This window comes from Pseudorca crassidens, chromosome 4, assembly GCF_039906515.1.
Source record: "Pseudorca crassidens isolate mPseCra1 chromosome 4, mPseCra1.hap1, whole genome shotgun sequence".
Classification (NCBI taxonomy): Eukaryota; Metazoa; Chordata; class Mammalia; order Artiodactyla; family Delphinidae; genus Pseudorca; species Pseudorca crassidens.
Window position 1 is genome coordinate 131,409,712 of NC_090299.1, and position 21,784 is coordinate 131,431,495.

The 21,784-nt window shown below is 39.6% G+C and overlaps 1 protein-coding gene across 2 annotated transcripts in view; it reads right to left on the minus strand.

Annotated features, from left to right (window-relative positions):
• SMARCA5 (SWI/SNF related, matrix associated, actin dependent regulator of chromatin, subfamily a, member 5) overlaps positions 1-12,205 on the minus strand; it is a 53,086-nt gene extending 40,881 nt beyond the window's left edge. The window contains exon 1 of one of the 2 annotated variants that reach the window (XM_067736775.1): positions 11,974-12,205. Coding sequence is in view for 1 of the 2 variants with exons in the window: in XM_067736774.1 (XP_067592875.1) it covers positions 3,172-3,348 (177 nt within the window). In the remaining variant the exon portion in view is untranslated. Of the gene's footprint in view, positions 1-3,171; positions 3,831-11,973 lie in introns of those variants that run through there. The other variant, XM_067736774.1, reaches the window with a different exon arrangement.
• Between the last annotated feature and the right edge of the window lie 9,579 nt (positions 12,206-21,784).

Genomic DNA, 21,784 nt, shown 5'->3' on the forward strand with positions numbered 1-21,784 from the left:
GAGGGAAAAATCATGGATTGTTCTTCAAGAATACTCAACACACCATTATTAGACTGATTTCTGCCCAAAACACATTCAAAGTAATACACTCCTGTCCCAAATTTCCCAGATACTTAAATGGCTGTCATCCTACCTGATAGGAAACCTTGATGAAAAATACCATGATGATAACAACTTATTTAATCCAAATATGTAAACTGCATGGCTACTGCCAAGACTGAAACACAAGATTATTATCTCCATCATCCCAGAACAAAATTACTTTCAGCAAATGTTTCATTTTCTAATCAAAAATTATGAAGCTAAATTCAACAGTATAAAATGTGGAGAAAATACGTTCCCTTTTAATCATAAAATTGCAGTATCTACTGTACTGCTACACAAATACACACCTGGAAAGCCGCATTAGTCACGGTGATTCCCATCTTCTGGAAAATTAAAAAATTTCATCATGCAGCCTAAAGTGAATACCCTTTAAGTACAATCTGATTCCTTAACTGGTAATAAATGTGCTATTTTTGCAAATTTATTCACCCTGACATTCAAAACGCCACAAACAACAAAATAACAGCAACAACTACACTGCAAAGTTTCACTCATCCATTAAAAGAACATAAGAGCTGGTGAAAGTCTAGTTTTCATTAATGATGTACTAATCTGTGTGTGTCAATACATACTGTAATAAAGCTACCTGTGATTAAGAAGTTGGGGGGATGGGGCTGGTATAGCACTAAAATTAAGAGGTCAACTGACCCAAATTCAAGTCTAACTTCATTGCTAAGACCTGTAGGAACCTGTGTAACCTTAAGCTCATCACAAATCTCTGGTCTCCACAAGTAAAAATGACAAAGCCACCAACCTAGCCTACTTCACAAAATGGTAATGGGATACCATGGAAGGTCAAATACATCCTAAAAAAATAAGATGTGCTTTCCAACAGCAGTCATTATTTCTTTCACAGTTTTAATTAAAAAAAAAAAAAGTTTGGATTTAGGACTCTTGAGGTCATATAGTTATTGGTATACAGTGTACCTACCTATCAGTCGAGTCAATACTGAGAAATGAGGATGAACAAAGACAGGCCCCATCCACATTGCCAAAAAGATCACAATAATAAACAAAAAATGAGACTGCTTCCGTGACCTATCAGTACCAAGCAAAAAGAAAAAATTAACCTAATACATAGGAAAGCTAGCTAATATTTCTAGGAAAGTGGGCTCTGTCAGAAAATAAATGATTTTGGAAAAACCCAAATTAAAAGACCAAGAAAAGAAAAATCACAGTATAATGTGAAGGAAAAAATAAAAACTAAAACTAGTCAGTAAAAAGATTGATAAAATTACTGATGTTCCTATTCTAAGAAGGTAAAAATAACTAAGTCATTCTTCAATAAATGAAATCGTCAAACACCTTTTTTGTAAGAATATGAAAGGGCAAGATATTCGGGGAAAGGGTCAGCTTCAGAGCCAGATGTGGGTTCTACTTACCAGAAGACTCAATTTCCCCATCCGGCAAATAAAAATACCACTGACATCATTTGGTACTTGTTGTAACATTAATATTCATAGTTAAACTTTAATTCCACTTTAACTTAAAAATAGCAACTGAAAGCCAAAATATTTAGTTTAGGCTTTAAATTATTCTGCTTTCTGATGTTTCCGTAACACCTCTTGTGAGACTTTGGTTGTTATTCCAACAGTTGAATGACAGCCCCTTTTGAGAAGCTGAGGACAACTAAGGACAGCAATTTGCAGAGAACTGCATATTTACATAAAATTGCTTTTAGTGTCAAACTTCAAACCCCCTTAAACCACGAAGCAGGAATCCAAGTTAACCCTGGGAATGCAAAAGAACCATTTAAAACCTGAAGAAAGAGAAAACAGGCAACACCAGATATGAATTTGAAACAAATCTCGTCACTGAAAACTACAGAACACCAGATGTCCTAATCCACCAAAACCCACCGTCACCTAAAAGTTCTTTCAAAAACTAGTAACATGTTACTTCACCCTAGATTAGACCGCTGTTGCCCAAATAAAACTACTGCGCCAAATGCTTCAATGGTAAACTGCGCTACCAATTCCTTATTAATCCTGCACCAACGTTCGTTTTTAGAACAGTATTACCTTCGCTCAATCTGTCCAAGGATGGAAAACTCCCAGAAATCTTTGGGCTGCAACTATAAAATATCTCAAAACAGACTGAAGGCCAAGAATAAAATCTGGAAGGAGCAAGCAATCACTTTGTTCCCAGACATCGCAAAGCCTTGGAGCACACCCAAGAGACCCGCCTGGCAGTTCCCCAATCTTTCCACCCCCGCAGTACTGTCACCATCCCCTGGCCGGCCAGCCCCAGCCCAGAAGACAGGCTCGGCAGCGAAAGGTACCAATTTTCAAAAAAAAAGGCCAAGGCCCCCAAAGAGGAATTGCGCTGGTCTGAAAGCCCCTGACTCACTAACTCATTCATCCATCCATCCATCCATCACTCCTCCCCAAATGAGATGGGGGTTCAAGACAGCTGCTGCCGCCTTGGTCAGTTCCCTCCCCATGGAACAGTGCCTGGGAGGAGCCTCCTCTCCCTCCAAGGGAGCAGCTGCGCCCCGCTTATCCCCACTGCGCCCTCGGCTATCCAGCTCTCGCCATTGTTTCTGCCCGGAACAGATACCTCCCCCGCAAGGACCGGGATGAAGAAAAGGAGGCCCAAGTCCTCAGAGGCGCCCCTTTTAAATGCCTTCCCCACCGCGCCCATCTACCCTCTTTCCTAAGGGGAAATCTCCCTCGCCCTCCCCCCAAGTTTAGTGGAAACTAAAATCGAGATTCAGAGATGGGCGAGGGAATTATGGGAGTCTAGCTTAAAAAAAAAAAGGTAGATCCCACTCGGCCTCAGTAATCAAGAACATGTGTCTAACAAGAGCGTTCGAGGGTTTGGCAAGGTTCGCCAAAGAGACAAATAATGTAAATGTGAAGTGCCAGAGATCCATTTGAGTCGGCTGGGATAGGCTAGGCGCTAGGCGCAGGAGTGAGAGCATCATTTAGGATCCACAGGGTCCGAGGCCGAGTCTGGGTGCACAGGGGTGAAGTTCGGCTCTGCGTCTCATCACTAACACAGAGGCGAGGGAACCAGTTCCTCCTCCCCATCCCGCCGTCTCCCCACGCCACGAGCCGCTCTCACCTCCATCTCAGAGTCCGCGGCGCTGGCGCTGGCCGCAGAGGCAGCCGCCTGGGCTGCGACGCCCTCGGGGCCGCCTTTGTTGCTGTTGTTGTTCCCGCTGCCGGCGGCCGAGGCTGCGGGCTTGGAAGGCGCGCTCTCGGGAGGCGGGGGTGGCGGAGGGTCGGCCGCGGACGACATGATGTTCCTTCTGCGTCACCCGCTGCTGCCAGAGGCCGGGCCCGGCAGAGATGAGGAGGAGGCCTAGGCCTGGGAGGCTACGTCGCAATGAGCTGGTGGAGGAGCGGGAGGACCACCCGAACGCCCCCTTCGCCGCGGCTCCGCGACGAGCCCTAGCCAGGCCCAGCAGCCTCCCCCTCTCGTCGTCCTCCTCTTCCGCCGGGCTCGGGGTTCCACCAGCGCTTTACCTCACGGCGGGAATCACGTCGACGAGAGTGGGCGGGGTCACCCGGGTCACTGAGGTCAGGAAGGCGGGCTGATTTACTGTAGGGCGGAGGGTTGAGGGAGAAGGAAAGGAAAGCGAAAGAGGGACCGGGAGCGCGCAGTGACTTGGCCGCCTCCTCTTCTTCCTGTGGTAGATATCATCTATCTCGCCTGCATCCAGGTCTACTACGTACGCCACCGACTTTCAACACTCGCGAGATTGATAGTTGGCTAAATGACTGAGTTCCAGTTGCGCATGCGCATTCTCTCCTCCTCGCCCTTGGCCCCTCCCCCTCCAGGGCCCCCAGCAAGCTCTAGGGCAAGGAGTGGGCGGGGCCTCAAGGGAGGGCTCGGACGCGTAGGTGTGTGCTTCCGCTCCCGGGCAAGACGCGAGTGCAATCCTACAGGCGTTCTTAACGGCACACGGTCCCCGGACGCCGCATCTCCTGTGGCTGGCAGCGATCGGCGGCACTCCCTGAAAATTTGCACAGGTTTTGCGCTGCCTACTGCAGCATGGAGGTCTGGGCAGGCCTTAACACTTTAACCGCCTTCGCTTATACGCGTGACGCCACTGTGTTGACGACGTTGTGGTTATTCCAGTTGACGTCTCACTGTTTTGTTGTCTAAGGAAGAGTGCCCGTTAGTGTGATTTTTTATGTCATCAGATGTTAGCTATATCAGTCATTTCTAAATTCCTTCTACTCTTCGGTGCAGAGTTAGGCGATATTTCCTCTGAATTTACATGCTGAAAGTAAGCAAACTGTGCCCACCACCATGTAAGTGAGAAACGTGAGTAATCAATAGATAAGGGGCGATGGGTTGTATCTTTTCCTCAACCACCAAATATTAAATTAAAATGTACATTCTTCTCTTCTTAAGAAATGTTACAACTATTCACCACTGGTTTGTACACTGCCTTGCCCTCTCTTCAACACAGCCTGAGGGTCTTGCGCACCCATCTGCTGCAGATTTTAAGCGCAGCGTGTTCTATTCAGTAGCAAATCTGCACACTGCAATAAATTGCTATCTGCCCTGCACAGGCTCTTATTCATCTTTGTATCCCCATGACCAGTATCTTATCAGTACGTATTGAATAAAGGAGACACACTTTTAAAGAGTTAAGGCTTGAGCAAACTGTTGATTATGTTGAATTTCAAACAGAAGGGATCTCCTATGAATATATAGGCTGCAAACTTTTAACCAATCGAGTGATAATTCTTTAATTGAGATCTGGAAAAATGTCCCCCAGTCCATTATAAATGCTATTTCTGAGACTATAAGGAACCGCCTAAGGATATATGAAAAGAAGAATACCTAAATGATGTTCATCACAGGCTTCGCATGTAATTGCAAAAAAACTAGCAATAGGTTAAGAGTCCAACATTGAAAGTATGATTTTAAAACTATTGTACACCCACAAAATGAACTATTCTTGACCTTTAACAACAATTAATGTAGAAGAATGTTTATTCTATAGTGTTAACTGAAAAGAAAATTTAGCAGTTCAAAAATATGAATAAAACTTTGGAAGGATAATCATAAAAGTATTGAAAGTGATTGTTGTTGGTGTATATTTCCTAATTCTTTTTTGTTTGTATTTTTTAATTTTTTCTAAAATGAATTTGTGTATTATTATATTGAGCAAACTTATTTTTAATATCTAAAAAATACTTTCACCAAAAATAGATTGTGTGGAAGGGTAAAAAGTTAGTGTCTAGGGGAGTAGCTGACATACAGACACTCAATAAATACTTATGAGAACTTCCCTGATGGCACAGTGGTTAAGACTCTGCGCTCCCAATGCAGGGGGCCTGGGTTCAGTCCCTGGTCAGGGAACTGGATCCCACATGCATGCCACAACTAAGAGTTCTCATGCCAAAGCTAAGGAACCAGCCTGCCACAACTAAGACCCGGCGCAACCAAATAAATAAATATTTTTAAAAATAAAAATAAAATAAATACTTATGAGTAAATATTTATTTAATATTGACATTAAGTAGAAAGAATATAACATTTATTTAATATTCAGAGTATTTCTTCACCCTATAATGAAAGGTAAATATCTTGGGTCCTGGTTTGGAAACCCTAAAAATATACTGAATATATAAATGGATGAAGCTTAAGTCTGACAATTTAAGAAAAAGAAATAGCAAGAAAAACAATAAATAAAATTGCCTCCAAAATGACAACTGTCTTTTTTAACATACACATTTATATTGTGAGTGCGTTTCTCATATGAGCATATGAACGCTGTATGAGAATCTTGTGGGGAAAATTATAGAGAAAAGATACTTAAAAGAAAGGAGGAAAGGACTTCCCTGGTGGCACAGTGGTTAAAGAATCTGCCTGCCAGTGCAGGGGACATGGGTTCGAGCCCTGGTCTGGGAAGATCCCACATGCCGCGGAGCAACTAAGCCTGTGCACAACTACTGAACCTGTGCTCTAGAGCCCATGAATCACAACTACTGAGCCCGCATGCCTAGAGCCCGTGCTCCACAACAAGAGAAGCCCCCGTTTGCTGCAGCTAGAGAAAGACCATGCAGCACTGAAGACCCAATGCAGCCAAAAAAAAAAAAAAAAGGGAAGAAGAGAAAACAATGTTTGAATGTTTGAATCACTAATCTAACAACAGGGACAGAGAAACCAATTTTGAGCAGGGTCTAGAAGCAGGGAGGAAGGGGAGAGAGGAGTTACAGAAAAGACAGGATGCCTGGAAATTGAGCTATAGGGACATTAATTGAGTTAGGCAGATGGTAGTACTTATATGGTGGCCAAATGACAAAGACCTGTTGTTCTTCAAATACTAAGAGGATAAAACTAACAGCTAGTTCCGAAATTGATAGTATAACATAGGATTGGTATAGTGGCAAGAGAATAGGCTAGTGAGTCAGGCAAGCCTAGATTCCCATGCAGGCTCAAGAACTTAGTAGTTGTGTGAATGCAGGCAAGTTATCTAACTTCTCTGAAGTCAGTCTTTTCTCATCTTTTTGCTATTATATTATGCCGACTTTATGTTTGGATAACATTCTTATAATAATGTCATAAGAATTAAATGACATTTAATCATTTAATTGTAAAACACCCTAGTGTACGTAGGGTGTTTAATACAGTGCTTGACATAGAGTGAGCTCTGGGTTCAAGTCTTAGGTATTCTCATCTTGAAGACTCATAAGCCTAAGGGTCAGCCTCTAGCTGTAGGAAGGGTAATCTAATTGTTTTTTAATAAGGAGGAAGGTAAAGGGAGTAGTGTCGCGAAAACACTAGAAGGAATTACTACTTTAAACATGTTCCCAGATATAGAATACTACAATGTAAAATCATGTTAATCTCAAATATGCAAATACATTTTGTTTACACCTAAAATTCCCTCTATTGGATTTAGTGTGCTGGAACAGCATGTTGTATGCTGAATAGAGTGGAGCAAAGAGATATTGCCAGAGGACAAAAGATGCCAAAGAGCCAGGACTCTCTCAACATTTTGGCCTTGAATGGTAACAGAAAGGATTTTATTAAGTTTATCAAAAGCAAAGTAGTAATGTTGAGGCTGTCTTCCTCACATACTCATTTATTTTGTGAAAGCCTAGGAAAATAAAGTCTGACTACTACGTGACAACAATAAAATAGTGTTGAGTTTGTGAGTATCTTAAGAATGGGGATTTCCAACACTAGGTACCAATGATCACATATGTATCTTTTTCAGAATTCTCCTACTATTAAACAAAAACATTAAGTAAGGTTCCAATGCACCCCCCTCATATTTGGTCACCAACTCATATCAGTGGGTGACTTTGTGTCTGCTGGATGTTAATTCATGTATTTATGTAGTCATGTAAAATTACCTTTTTTTCCCCTACTATTTACAAGTTAAAAATTCGAGTCCTCTGTGCGTTTCCTTCCTTGTGAAAGATATTTTCTTCTTTCTTAAATTGGCTCTAGGTAAAAAACTTCTTGGAACCCAAATATTATAACCACCACTACTCCTGAAATATTTTCAAATGAATTAACTGTAGCCAAAGCTGTGGTTAAGAAAGTTGGTGTTCCTTTGCTCAAAAGATTGAAAGTAAGAAGATGGGAAGATGTATCCCTCAAATGTTATTCAAATGAAAACAAGAGTGACTATATCATTATTAGGTAGACTTCAGAGCAAAGGAAATTACAAAGAGCAAAAGTGTTACATAATGATGAAAGTGTCAGTCCACCAAGAAGACATAGCAATTTGAAACATGTATGCACCAAACAACAGAGCTGCAAAGTATCAGAAGCAATAACTGACAACTGAAATGAGAAATAAAAAATCCACAATTATAGGTGAAGACTATGGTATCTTTTAATAATTAATAGAACAACTAAGCAGAAAATCAGGAAAGATATAGAACTCAACGACTCCATCAACCAAGAGAATCTAATTAACGTTTATAGAACATTCCATACAGAAATAGAATACATACTTTTTGAGAACCTTCAGAAAATATACCAAGAGAAACCATAAAACAAACCTCAACAAATTTAAGAGAATTGAAATTATACAGTGTTCTTCAACCACAGTAGAATCAAACTAGGAATCAATAACCAAAAATTACATCTCCAAACTTAATGACACCCTTCTAAATAACCCATGGGTCAAAGAGGAGGTCTCAAGAGAAAAAGTACTTTGAACTGAATGAAAAATACAATATATCAAAATTTGTGGAAAACAGCTAAAGCAGTGCTGAAAAGAAAATTATAGTACTAAATGCTTACATTCAGAAAAAAAGGAATAGTCTCAAATCTAAGATTCCATCTCAGAAGCCTAGAAGAAGAGCAAAATATGGAGTAAGCAGAAGAAAGGAAATAATAAAAGCAAGAGCAGAAATCATTGAAATTAAAATCAGAAAAACTTAGACAAAATAAAACAAAGAATTGGTTCTTTGACAGGATAAAATTGACAAACTGTTAGGAAAACTGACAAAGAAAAAAGATACAGATCACCAATATTAGGAATGAAACAGGATCTATGACTACTGACCCTGAAAACATCAAAAGGGTAAAAGGGAATACTACAAACATAAATTTGACAACTTAAATGAAATAGACTGCTTTTTTGAAAAATAAAATCTACCATAACTCAGACAATATGAAATAGATAATTTGAATAGCCTTATAACTATTTAGGAAATTAAATTCATAACCTAAAAACTCCCCAGAAGAAATCTCCAAGCCCAGATGGCTTTACTGGAGATTTCTACCATATATTTCTACACAATTCTACACAAATTCTACACAGTCTCCTCCATAAAAGAAGATACGGGCTTCCCTGGTGGTGCAGTGGTTGAGAGTCCGCCTGCCGATGCAGGGGACACGGGTTTGTGCCCCGGTCCGGGAAGATCCCACATGCCGCGGGGCAGCTGGGCCCGTGAGCCATGGCCGCTGAGCCTGCGCGTCCGGAGCCTGTGCTCCGCAACGGGAGAGGCCACAACAGTGAGAGGCCCGCGTACCGCAAAAAAAAAAAAAAAAAGTAGATGCACTTCCCAAATCATTTTATGAAGCTGCTGTAACCCTGATACCAAACCAAAGATGCTATATAAAAGAAAGAAAGACCAATATCCTTAATGAATATAGATGCAAAAATCCTTAACAAAATATTAGCAAGTACAATTATACAATGTATAAAAAGAATTGTGCACCCTGATCAAATAGGATTTATTCCAGAGATGCAAGAGTAGTTCAATATTTGAAAATTAATTAATATTATCTGCCATATTAACAGGTTAGAGAAGAAAACTCACATGATTATATCAAGCAAAGCAGAAAAATCATTTGACAAAATTTCAACATCCTTTCATGATAAAAACTCTCAGAAGAAGAAAAAGAGGGAGACTTCCTCCATAAAGAGCATCTAAAATACCTACCACTAACATGATGCTTAGTGAGACAATGTTTTTCCTCTAAGATCAGAAACAGGTAATGATTCTGCTCACACCACTGATATTCAATACAGTGCTGGAAAGGAAATATAAAACTGTCCCTATTTGTCAATTACATGATTATTTACTAGATAATTCCAAGAAATCTACAAAAAATCCAAAGGCCTAATAAGTGAGTTCTGCAAGTTTTCAAGATATAAAATAAACATTCAAAAATCAACTCTATTTTAATAAACTAGCAATGAACATGTAGACTCAGTGCAAAGAGACTTTTCAACAAACGGTCCTGGAGAAATGTCCACAGGAAGAAAAAAAGGAACCTTGACCTAAATCTGACACTTTGTATAAAAATTAACTCAAAATGGATAGTAGATTTCATGTAAAACAGAAAACTATAAAATTTTGGGAAAAAATAGGAGAAAATGCTAAAGATCTAGGTCTGGGCATAGAGTTCTTAACATTTGACACCAAAAGCATGATCAATGGAAGGAAAAATTAATAAATTGAATCACGAAATTAAAAGCTTTTGCTCTATAAGAGACTGTCAAGAAGGTGAGATGACAAGCTACAGAGTGGGAGAAAATATTTACAAAACACATATCAGACAAAGGATGAGTGTCTAGAATATATAAAGAACTCTCAAAATTCAACAGGAAAAAAAGCAAACAGTCTATTTAGAACACTGGGAAAATAAATGAAGAGACATTTCACTGAGGAAGATATACAGATGGCAAATTAGCACATCAAAAGAGGTCAAAAGCATTCGCCATTAGAAAAATGCAAATTAAAACCACAATGAGATGTCACTTCATACCTAACAGAATGGCTAAAATTAAAAATAATGACAACGCCGAATGCCGGTGAGGATACCAATGAAATGAATCACTCACACGTTGCTGGTGGAAATGTGGTGCAAAGGAGTTTGTAGACCAAAAACCCTGAGAATGGCTGCTTCACGAAAAAATTATTTTCCTTGAAAAACAAAAGTAGGTACACAGTTGTATTTCTCTGAAACTATTGCTTTTAAGTATATGGTCTCAATCATTTGTATTAATAGTAACTTTTAACCAAAGTAACTTTTATTTTACAAAAACTACAGGGTAAGTAATTGTGAACTGTATGATATATGGCATTTTAGCAGACTAGCAACGCTTATGAATACACGGAACACAACTTTCTATAGCCACACACATCCTTTATAAGGCTTTTCACAGTGGCAAAAATAAGCACCTTCGTTAACAGACCCAAAGAAATACCCTCTTTGTAGCATTTAAAATACAAAACAAAAGCATATAAACTGAAAATCATGCTCAGTAATCAATGTTTCCATTCCATGATTTAGAAATATTGATAATTTAGGCATCCAATGAACATCTGGGAATTAATTATATAAGCCTAAGGTTTTAAGTTACCTAAATAAATTATTTTCAATCTAACATACTATAAAATGTAACTTCTATTGAAAATCAGAATAATAATTCAATTTAGTTAAGCACAAATTTATATATTTTTAATCTTAAACATTAAGTGGAAGTAATGCTAGCTTATTTGATCAATAAGCCAGTATAAATTTAGGAAGGTCATTCCCAACTAGAGTAAAATGTAGGCTTGCATTATCCTTAACAGTGATAAATCAGAAAAGGCACAGCTGGATTTATTAAACCAAAATATTAAACTAGTTTTGTTTGCCAAAGATTCATCTATATTCTGTGAGCTTGGCTTCTTAAAAAGTCACTTGTTAGTTTTGCTAAGAATACTTTTCTTTCCTTTTAGATTCTAGCACATTTAAAGTATTAGAAGTTTATTTTCTGGGAATTTTAGGAATATTTAATCCATGTAAGTGGTTATTTACCTCTATTAGCCAATCAGAACAAGATCGCTTAATTTAAGAGTTTTAACCTATTCAGTCAGTAACACCCTAAGATGGGAAAGCATTACACACTTACACAATGAAGAAACACAATGAAAAGTAAAGGTCTTTCTGAATTGCAGACCCACATAGAGAGCACTTACAGTTTCAATTCTAAGATTTCAGCCACAAGTCAAGCAAAAATAAACACAACATCACAATATGTCTCTGGTCCAGGTATTAAAGAGCTATTCTTCCTGGTGGTCAGAAAATTCTTAATTGAGTTGCACTCGAAATAGATAAACAGACAAACAAAAGACTAACAAGCCCAATACTCTTTTGTCTTTCACTCAGCAGGAAATAGATCTCTATAAAACACTAGTGCTTTTTTTTTCTCTAAACTTCAGTTTATTCATCTTTAGTCAAGGCATATCACAATTATAAGCTAAGTGCAAGGATGAAAAGACATCAACGTGCACCAGAGAGAGAAAAAAATGAATCAGAATCTTCATAGTCCTGGGGTATCTGTATCCTCTCCAAAGAGAATTATCTGTAGGTAACTCTACTGCACAGAGATGGTAGAGGACAACTATTTATTAGTGTACGGTCTGTCACATAAAATATTCTTACCTAATTGGAGTTCTCATTTATTTCTCCAACTCTTCTTCTCAGATGGCCCACAAAAGCTTTGTTTAAAGTATATAAATTTACAGACATTTATCTGAACTGTCATTATGTATGACACTTCTGAGCATCAGCTTAAATTCTCACAATGAAATTTCTGTTTTCCTAATGTGTAGTTTTGTAGTATGGGCATGTGAGAACAGCTATGAAAATTCAAGGGAGTATCTGTGACATTTTTAGTAAATTACTAGCTGAGAGTCTTGCTCCAAGTCTGAAGTCTTGGTGTTTTAATAATTAAGTAATGGGGACTTTCCTGGTGATGCAGTAGTTAAGAATCTGCCTGCCAGACAGGAATAAAGACACAGATGTAGAGAATGGACTTGAGGACCTAGGGAGGGGGAAGGGTAAGCTAGGATGAAGTGAAAGAGTAGCATTGACATATATACACTACCAAATGTAAAACAGATAGCTAGTGGGAAGTAGCTGCATCGCATGGGGAGATCAGCTTGGTGCTTTGTGACCACCTAGAGGGGTGGGATAGGGAGAGTGGGAGGGAGATGCAAGAAGGAGGGGATATGGGGGATATATGTATACATATAGCTGATTCACTTTGTTATACAGCAGAAACTAACACAACATTGTAAAGCAATTATACTCCAATAAAAATGTTAAAAAAGGAAAAAAAAAGAATCCACCTGTCAATGCAGGGGACACGGGTTCGAGCCCTGGTCTGGGAAGATCCCATGTGCCGCAGAGCAACTAAGCCAGTGTGCCACAACTACTGAGCCTGCGCTCTAGAACCTGAGAGCCACAACTACTGAGCCCGCGTGCCACAACTACTGAAACCCGAGCCTAGAGCCCGTGCTCCACAACAAAGAGAAGCCACCACAATGAGAAGCCCATGCACCGCAACGAAGAGTAGCCCCCGCTCGCCCGCGTGCAGCAACTAAGATCCAACGCAGCCAAAAATAAATAAAATTTTTTTAAGTTGTATAAAAAAATTGGGTAACAATTATTTATAATTAGCTTATTAAATGTTAGCATTCAAATGCTTTTATTAAAATAACTTTATGAGATCTTATATGGTTTGTAGCCCTTGAATTTCAAGGAATTTAAAGAAAACACTAATTCTTTTAGAGAAATCACCAAATGGTCAAACTACAAAACCAAATCGCCAGTCATTGCTGCCACTAATAGAAAATAATTGATCAGATGCAAAAGAACCAAACCAAAACAAAATTAATAGGGAAATTAAAAATAGAAAAGCAGCAAATCTGCTGCTTTGGATTCACCTCTGAGAGCCAAGAAAAGACAGACATGGACTTAAACTCCCCATGAGGTGCACTTTTTCATGGCAAAGTTTACCTGGTCCTGTTAGGGGAATCCACTGGGCATCTTGGTGGAAGACTTTCAAAACGGTCTAAAAATTTTTTTCAAAAAAGTAAAATTATGACTCTCATACGTATATGAAAAAGAATGCATATTAAATGTATGTTTTATTTAACTAGTTAATGAGGAAATTAATGAGATGTTACAACCAGTTCAAAGGAGAAGTCAAAAACGCATAAATTTATGAGAAGTAAAGGAATGGTGAATGTGCAAAGGAGGGAAAACCAGTTCCACAGTGGGGAAAGAAAGTCAAGTTACTCTCTGCCGAACAAGACAGTATTTGCATTGCTATAGGCAAGAATTATTTTGCATTTGTATCAGTTATTTGTGATTTAGAATTGTGAAATAACTGCTGCAGAATCAGAAAACCCGGAGGGTTGTCCTCTAGGCTTTAGACAAGTCATAGTTTTCATTGAAGCACATTTTTCCCTACACACCATTGCCCCTAATTATTATAAATACTTCTCATTTGGACTATCATGTAGCTTCCTAACTGGATAATTTTTCTTTATTCTACAATAAGTGGAAGAACTAAAATTCAACTGAAGTCCATGCTGGTAACCACTGTAGTATATATTTCTGTCATTCTCCTGCATGTCTCTCTAGAATGGCTTTCTCTACTTTCTCTTGGTTTCACTGCTCTTGATTAAGTACAATGTATGTGGTCTGCCAAGTTTCCAGTTGACTATGCATTGTAGTATCTCATGGATTACTATCCGTGTTTCAATTCCAAATTCCTGGTGTTGGGAGACGGATTAGCCCAGTTTAGATCAGGTGCTCATCTCAAGTTCATTTGGTGTTAATAGGGGTCGGGGCCACTAGATACCAATATAGTTACCTAGGACTACCTCTTGAGCAGGAGCCGGGATGGGAGGCAGGTTCTCTTAAAAGGAAGAGTTATAGATGCAAAACGTTGATTGGCATCTCCAGCATCTGTCTACAGTCTATTTGTGTCACAGAAAATTAATTTTTTTATTAAAAAATCTACTAATATTCCCATTCAAGCACTCTGATCCTTTTAATTTTCATCTGCAGTTTAAATTTAATCAAAGGTCAATTCTAAGCTCAATTGCATTGGAAATACATTCAGCTAAGTTGTATTTGAAATATGTTTTTGGGAGAGCCGGGGGTTAATTTCATCCATTTGAAAATTAGATTCTTACCTCTTTAGGTAAGAATCATGAAAGGAGATATGAACTTAATATCTTATAAATTCTAAAAAATTCTTTCAGCTTTTGACTTCTCTCAAAATAGATGCTCTTCACAAGTGCTGAACTTAATCTTCTGTCCATAGTAAATGCCCCAGAGGGTATGTAAGTGGGGAAATCCTGTGACTTAGTTATGAGTCAGGAGACCCACTGAGTTGCATTCTTAAAATAGCACAACTTTTGGTTCTGCCCTCAGAAGATAGGCTACTTCAGAGCCTAGCTAGAGGAAGGAAGTAGAGATTTTGTAAGTCTCACATTCAGACATAAAAGAGAAGGACGGAGGTCAAAGGAGGCATCACCCATTTACTTAATATTTTGTAAGAGAATCAGGAATTAAAGAGCAGGGACTTTGACTTTGTAACAAGTTTGTAAGACTCTGTAACCTTTGCAGGCCACTCCTACTTGTCACTTTTGTCACACCTTTTGGTGAGCACTTAAAATCAAAATTCTTTTACCATTGAATTTTCTTCTTCTACAGTTCTTTCAGTATTTTGAATTGATGTACCATGATATTTGGAAATACATCGAATTTTAATTCTGGAGTTATAGTTAAATTCTCAATGAAGTAGTTATTTTCATTATGCTATAATTTCCTTTATGAAACTGGTAAATCTTTTTTTTTTTTTTTTTTTTGCGGTATGTGGGCCTCTCACTGTTGTGGCCTCTCCCGTTGCGGAGCACAGGCTCTGGACGCACAGGCTCAATGGCCATGGCTCATGGGCCCAGCCGCTCCGCGGCATGTGGGATCTTCCCGGACCGGGGCACGAACCCGTGTCCCCTGCATCGGCAGGCGGACTCTCAACCACTGCGCCACCAGGGAAGCCCAAACCGGTAAATCTTATGCAACTTTGATTCCAACTCGATACCTTAAGGTGGAAATTGTGATTGTAATTGTATCTTCCAGCTGGTTGGCATTTTATTTACATATCGTGTTCATGCCCTCGTGGAAGCAGACACCAAGACAGGATCAGACATGCAAGAGATTGATTGGGGGAAACGCCTGTTAAGGATAAAAGGGGGAAGCAGAAGCGGGTATGGGGTATCTTCAGAGATGCAGGGCTAACACTTGTAAAGAAGAGGGGAACAATGGAGGACTGGGGGTGTCATAGAGTGTCATAGTTTCACGGTGGTGTTGGAGACCAGAATATCCACTCCAAAATATGCCACTTTGGCATCAGGATTATTGTGAGCTGGAAGCAAATGAGAATCAACAGATGCAGAAAGAAGCCTTCCTGGAGCTAAAAGCAGAAACTTTTGAAAAATGAGGAATGTCATAACTCTCCTCTCCCAGGGAAGTTTTATAGCTATGAGGAAGATAGAAGGTTGGCACCCAGATGGATCTGCACAAACCTTACTCCATCGCTTTCCCCCATATATTTACCTTCCCACAGTTTACACCCCTTGAAAGCCTAAAACCTTGTCCTTTGCCTTGTCACTTCTCTACAAATTTATTGTTCTTTTGTGAAGACGCTATAGAAGCCTAAGTTCTAACTACCCCTTGAATTACTCTTCATTGAGGTTTCTCTTGCGTTATGTGCACTACACATTAATCAATTGTTTGGTTTTCTCTTGTAATCTTTTGTAAGTCTAATTTTGCAGGGCCTCAGCCGGAGAACCTAAGATGGTAGAAGGAAAAAGCATTTTTTTCTTCCCTACCATTGCCACAAACATATATGATATGTTTTGGAGAGAGAAAGATGTACTTTTATTTTATTTTATTATAAATTTTATTTATTTATTTTTTAGATTTTTATTTTTGGCTGTGTTGGGTCTTCGTCACTGCGTGCGGGCTTTCTCTAGTTGCGGCGAGCAGGGGCTCCTCTTCGTTGTGGTGCACGGGTTCTAGGAGCACAGGCTTCAGTAGTTGTGGCACATGGGCTCAGTAGTTGTGGCTCGCGGGCTCTAGAGCACAGGCTCAGTAGTTGTGGCACACAGGCTTAGTTGCTCCGCGGCATGTGGGATCTTCCCCGACCAGGGATCGAACCCGTGACCCCTGCATTGGCAGGCGGATTCTTAACCACTGCACTACCAGGGAAGGCCCAGATGTACTTTTAATAAATTCATCTTCTAATTTTACTTAACTAATTTCAAATGATTTTATATACCCATATGTACACATGCATACATATACACACACACGCAAACACACACTACACAATCTTCAGGGTAGACAAGACGTAAACTTAGGTCCTAGTACAGGTGTTTTACATGTGTTAACTTATTTGGCCTTCACATTAGCTCTTGTGAAATTGGTAATATTTGTCCCCATTTTGCAGAAAGAGAAAGACACAGAAGGTAAAGTGGTTTGCACAGCACTGTACAGCCAATGTATGATACAGCAGATTAATTAGACCAAATTGCATTGGAGTAAAAGATGAAACCTATAGTTCGAGACTGGTAGCTTATTATGAGTGTGAAAATGAATGAAGACCACCCAAATGAGAACAAACAAAGTGACCATCACTTGTTCTAGGCAGAGTAGAAAATCTTTATAGTGGTATGCTCTGATTACAGATTCTGGGCATGGAAAAGCTAGATGTGGACTAGGTCCTGAGTTTGAGGCAAAAAGTAGAGAAGTTGGCAGTCACTGACCAAGTCCTGATCATTCTGGGCAGATTGCCGTAGAGGCTTCTGTGGTTTAGCTTCTCAGGCTGGTTGCTACACAGGTTGTGGGTCAGAGTTCCATTGTCATATATGATCAGTTTGTGTATTCAGCCTCTCAAGAGGAAAAGAAGTCATCCATTTTATCTGAACTCTGTTAATAATAGTTTGCTTCTATAAGGATAATGCTGATAAAATGCTATTTAGGCTATCTCACTATATATGCATGCAATGAGGTTCTCTGCAGAAAAAAGTTAGATAAGTACTACACACAAGATGTACATATACACATCTATAAACACAATTGCGGAAGAAGGTTAATTCTAAAGAAAACCCAAAAGGTTAGTGCCTCCGTTAGTTCCTATATTGCTGTTACCTGAGAAAGTCTTTTTTGTTTGTTTGTTTTTGTTTTTTTAGCTGTGCCACGCAGCATGCGGGATCTTAGTTCCCCGATCAGGTATGGAACCCACTCCCCCTGCAGTGGAAGCGCGGAGTCCTAACCACTGGACCGCCAGGGAATTCCAAGAAAGTATTTTAAAATGTGTGATGATGACAGACTAAGAGTTGTTCTTTAACTACCATTATCCAGTGCTTTCATTTTAGCTGGACATGTGGCCATGCTGAGTAAGGAAGGCATTTCCCATCCTCCCGTGCAACCATGTAAGTGAAGGATGAGTGCAATTTACTTGAGGAAGAAATGAACTTCTGTTGTGCAAGCCACTGTTATTTTGAGCCCCTACTACACACCACTAAACCACATTCAGTAATACAGTGTTTAATTTTTCTCCTGTGCACAATTCTGGCCTTGAGAATATGATTTTTCGTAGCTAATTGAGACCAAGAGAAAAAAGTTATTTAGAGACAGAGACTCAAAAATGGTTTTCTGCATGGAGCAGGTGCCCTTCAATGAAAAACAAAAGGATGTCATCAGGACACAAAATCGATACTTCCCAGGTGCCCCCAAATCAGTTTCTCTAAAATTTCTGCTGTCTATATAAATATCTGCATGTTGTCTGTCCAGAAAAGGGTAAATGTTTGGCTAAAATGCATTTATAATTACAAGTTTTATCCATTCCCAGGGTGAGCCAGAGTTCTTCAGTATACTGAAATAAAGTTTTATTGATACTAAGCAAAATAATTTACTTTCTATTTCATACATGACTTTGTTTAAGTAAGGATTACTTTCCTAGGCTACGTAGGAGCTAAGCACATGCCTGGGAACCACCAAGTCTTGGAGGAGATTAAAGAAAAGAAAAATAGCTTATATTAGCTTGTGAGCTTGCCCATGTCTGTGGTTTCTGTGGTCTTAGAGAGGGGAAAAAAGGGGTTTGGAATTTGGGACTATCCCTTGTCATTTCTTCAGTGAAAGATGGGAGGATGTTAAATGACTAGTATTAAAGAGGAAAACCTCTTTTTAGTTCCTCAACAAGGTATTATGAGTTCTGTTGTTAGGAATCTGGCAGAGGAATGGGCATCTGGAGCAAACTTATGCCGCCCCGCTGGGAAGCAGAGCTCCAAGCACGCTGTAGGGCCCATTGTCCCAGCTCCACACCACATAATTAAAGAACTAATGCAACAGGATCTGTGTGCCCAGCTCTTTGGTGAGGGAAAAAGTCAAGCACAGGAATGAGGAGAAAGAATACACAGGTTCAGAAGAGTAATTCTCAAAGCCAGGCACATCCCCAGGGACATGTCAGCTCGGCTCCAAGGCAGATATCAAGAAAGGGACTAAAAAAAAAAAAAAAAAAAAAAAGAAAGGGACTAAATATTCCAATTAGAAAAAAAAATTGTCAGACTGGATAACACAACATAACTAGTCTAAATGCCACTTACAAGAGATACACTTTAAATGTAAGTATTCTCAAAGGTTCAAAGGAAAGAGATAGAAAAAGATAGTCCTTGCAAATACTAACCAAAAGAAAATTGGTATAGTTATAATAACAAGAAGCATTACTAGAAATAAAAAGGAATGCTTCCTAATGATAAAAGGGTCAATTTACCAAGAAAATATAAAAATTCTAAGTTCGTAGGCATCTAATGGCAAAGCCTCAAAATATTCAGAGCAAAATTTTACAAAGTTATGAGAAGAATTAGAGAAATCTACCATCAAGTGGGCAATTTCAGATTCCTTTCTTAGAAACTGATACAACAAGGAGCTAAAAAACAATCAGTATGGATAGATGTAAGATTGGTATGATTAACAAACTTGGCCTAATTAATATACGTAGAAAATTGCACCTACCAACTGTAGAAACTCATTCTTTTCAAGAACAGATAGAACATTTGCCAAATTTGAGGCTATGCTGAGTCAGAAAGGAAGTGTTGACAAATTTCAAATACTTTAAATCAGAGTATTTTCTCTGACTATAGGGGGATTGAGCTAGAAATCAGTAACTAAAAAATTACTGTAAGTCTCTCATGTTTGAATTTAATTTGGGTTACTTTGTAATTTATAGAGATGAATACTTGGATCATTGATTTTGGACTGTCATATCTTTATTACTATTCAGTTCAAATATTTTCTAATTTCTCTTTTGATTTTTCAAGTTGATTAATTTCCAAACATGAGCGACTTATAGTTCTCACTTTACCTCCCAGTAGGATTTCACACTTTCGACCACTGCCTTTTTCCTGAAATACTCTTCTTTCTTAAGACCACACACTTCTGTTTTCCCTCCTGCGTTACTACCTGTTCTTTCTCAGTCCCCTTTGCAGACTCCTTATCCTCTGCTTGATCTCTACATGTTGAGCTTAGTCATGAGACCAATTCTCTTTTCTAATTGCACATTCTCCCTGGGTGACCTCATCCATTTCCAGGACTCTCTCTATATCTATACTGTCAGGACTCCCGGACATATATATCGATCCTTGTGCTCTCTCTGAAATTTTGTCACATTCAACAGCCTATTTGTCTTTGCTCTGAGAATGTTTAGAACCCTATCTCAGACTTAACATGGCAATACAGAACTTTGTCTCCAAACCTCAAGGGCATCTCATCTCATAAACGGCACACAATCTATCCAATTAATCCCACCTAATGTCTAGTCTGCCAAGACCTACTGTTGAATAGGTCTTGGAAAAAATACCTCCTGGATTTTAAGGAACGTAATGCTGAGCATTAGCAAATACCAGGTTTCCTAAGTGCTTGGACTAACCTATAGGCAGCTCTGGCAGCCTCAGAATGCGTATTTAGGTGTGTCTCCTGTCTTCCCCCATGTCCGCTAAATCCCAGACTCTGAGGCAGGGCTTGGGTGGGAATATAGCCAATATTTTATAATAACTATAAATGGAATATAACCTTCAAACATTATGAATCACTATGTTGTACACCATATTGTACACCAACTATGCTCCAATACAAAACAGACGTAAACAAAAGGCACCTGAGAGGCTTGAGTGGAGCCCTAAATAGAGCCCAGAGGGGCCAGGTGATCCCCAGCAGTGATCCAGGTGAGAAAAGATACAGGATTAAATGAAGGCAGGAGCAGAAGAGAAGAGAATGGACTTAAGAAAGAGGGACATTTATTATATGGGTAGAGAAAGAAGACTGAGAGTTATAAAAACATGTTAATAAGAAGTCTTTACAATCAAAATATATCACAAAACATGCATTGATAGCATGAGGGTGTCAGTAACACATTTCTCTTCCTGAGGAGGTCTCTCCCACCGCCCTGGCCATCAGTCTGACCAACCATGTGCTGCCCAGCCCCCTCTCCAACTTGTCTCCCTCTCCTCTCTTCTCCATCTTTCTTCAGCTACAAAAACAGGGAATTAGAGCAGACTTGAACCACACATCCCTTAAAAGCTGAGTAAAACTATCTAACTAAAATGTCACAGGAAATCATCAAAAGCTGTTCAATCTGCCCCATCCGATATGGGGATATGATTGTAAACTTTACTAATGGTAACGAGAATTAAGTCAGTTCTGTCAACTGTTCGTTTGGTGAATTGGTCTGATTCCGTAAGATGTAGGGTGGAAACTTGGTGGTGGATGGCTGAAGGAGGTGGAGGAAAAGGTCATTAGAGTTCAAGGAGCTGAGAGAGGCTAGTGTTCCGTATGCACCGCTCAGGAGGATATTAAAGTCACCCAGAGCACTGAAAAAAAAAATAGGAAAGAGCAGACAGTGATCTATGGGGTGGAGTGGGGGTGAGGCAAGAGGGAGTGACCACTGAAGGAGAAGGGGTGACCACGAGTCACTAGATTATAGCAACAAGAAGAGTGGTGTCTTAAGCTAAATTGCTAGGGATTTGGGAGGAGGGAGCAGTGCTGGACAGGAAGAGAACCCACTTCCTGCTCCCAGGGCCGGGAGATAGTTCCACGTGGTCTCCTCAGGGGAGCCGACATTCCATTAAGGCAAATTGGGCATGAAGTGGAGGTAAGGTTTTTCAGAGAACCAGAGGAAAGGCTTGGCAAAGGGAGAGGGGGCGAGACGGTGGTAGCTGATGGGATGATCATTTGGAGGTTAAAAAACTGGAGATGATAGTGACAGGAATTCGGGGAAGGTTGGGGAGACTGCGGATGAGAGGAGCCCTCAGGTGTGGTGACTGATAACTGTGGTTGGGGTGGTGTTGGCAATGGGCAAAGAAGACAATTGTTTCCTCCTATTGTAAGCCTTTGA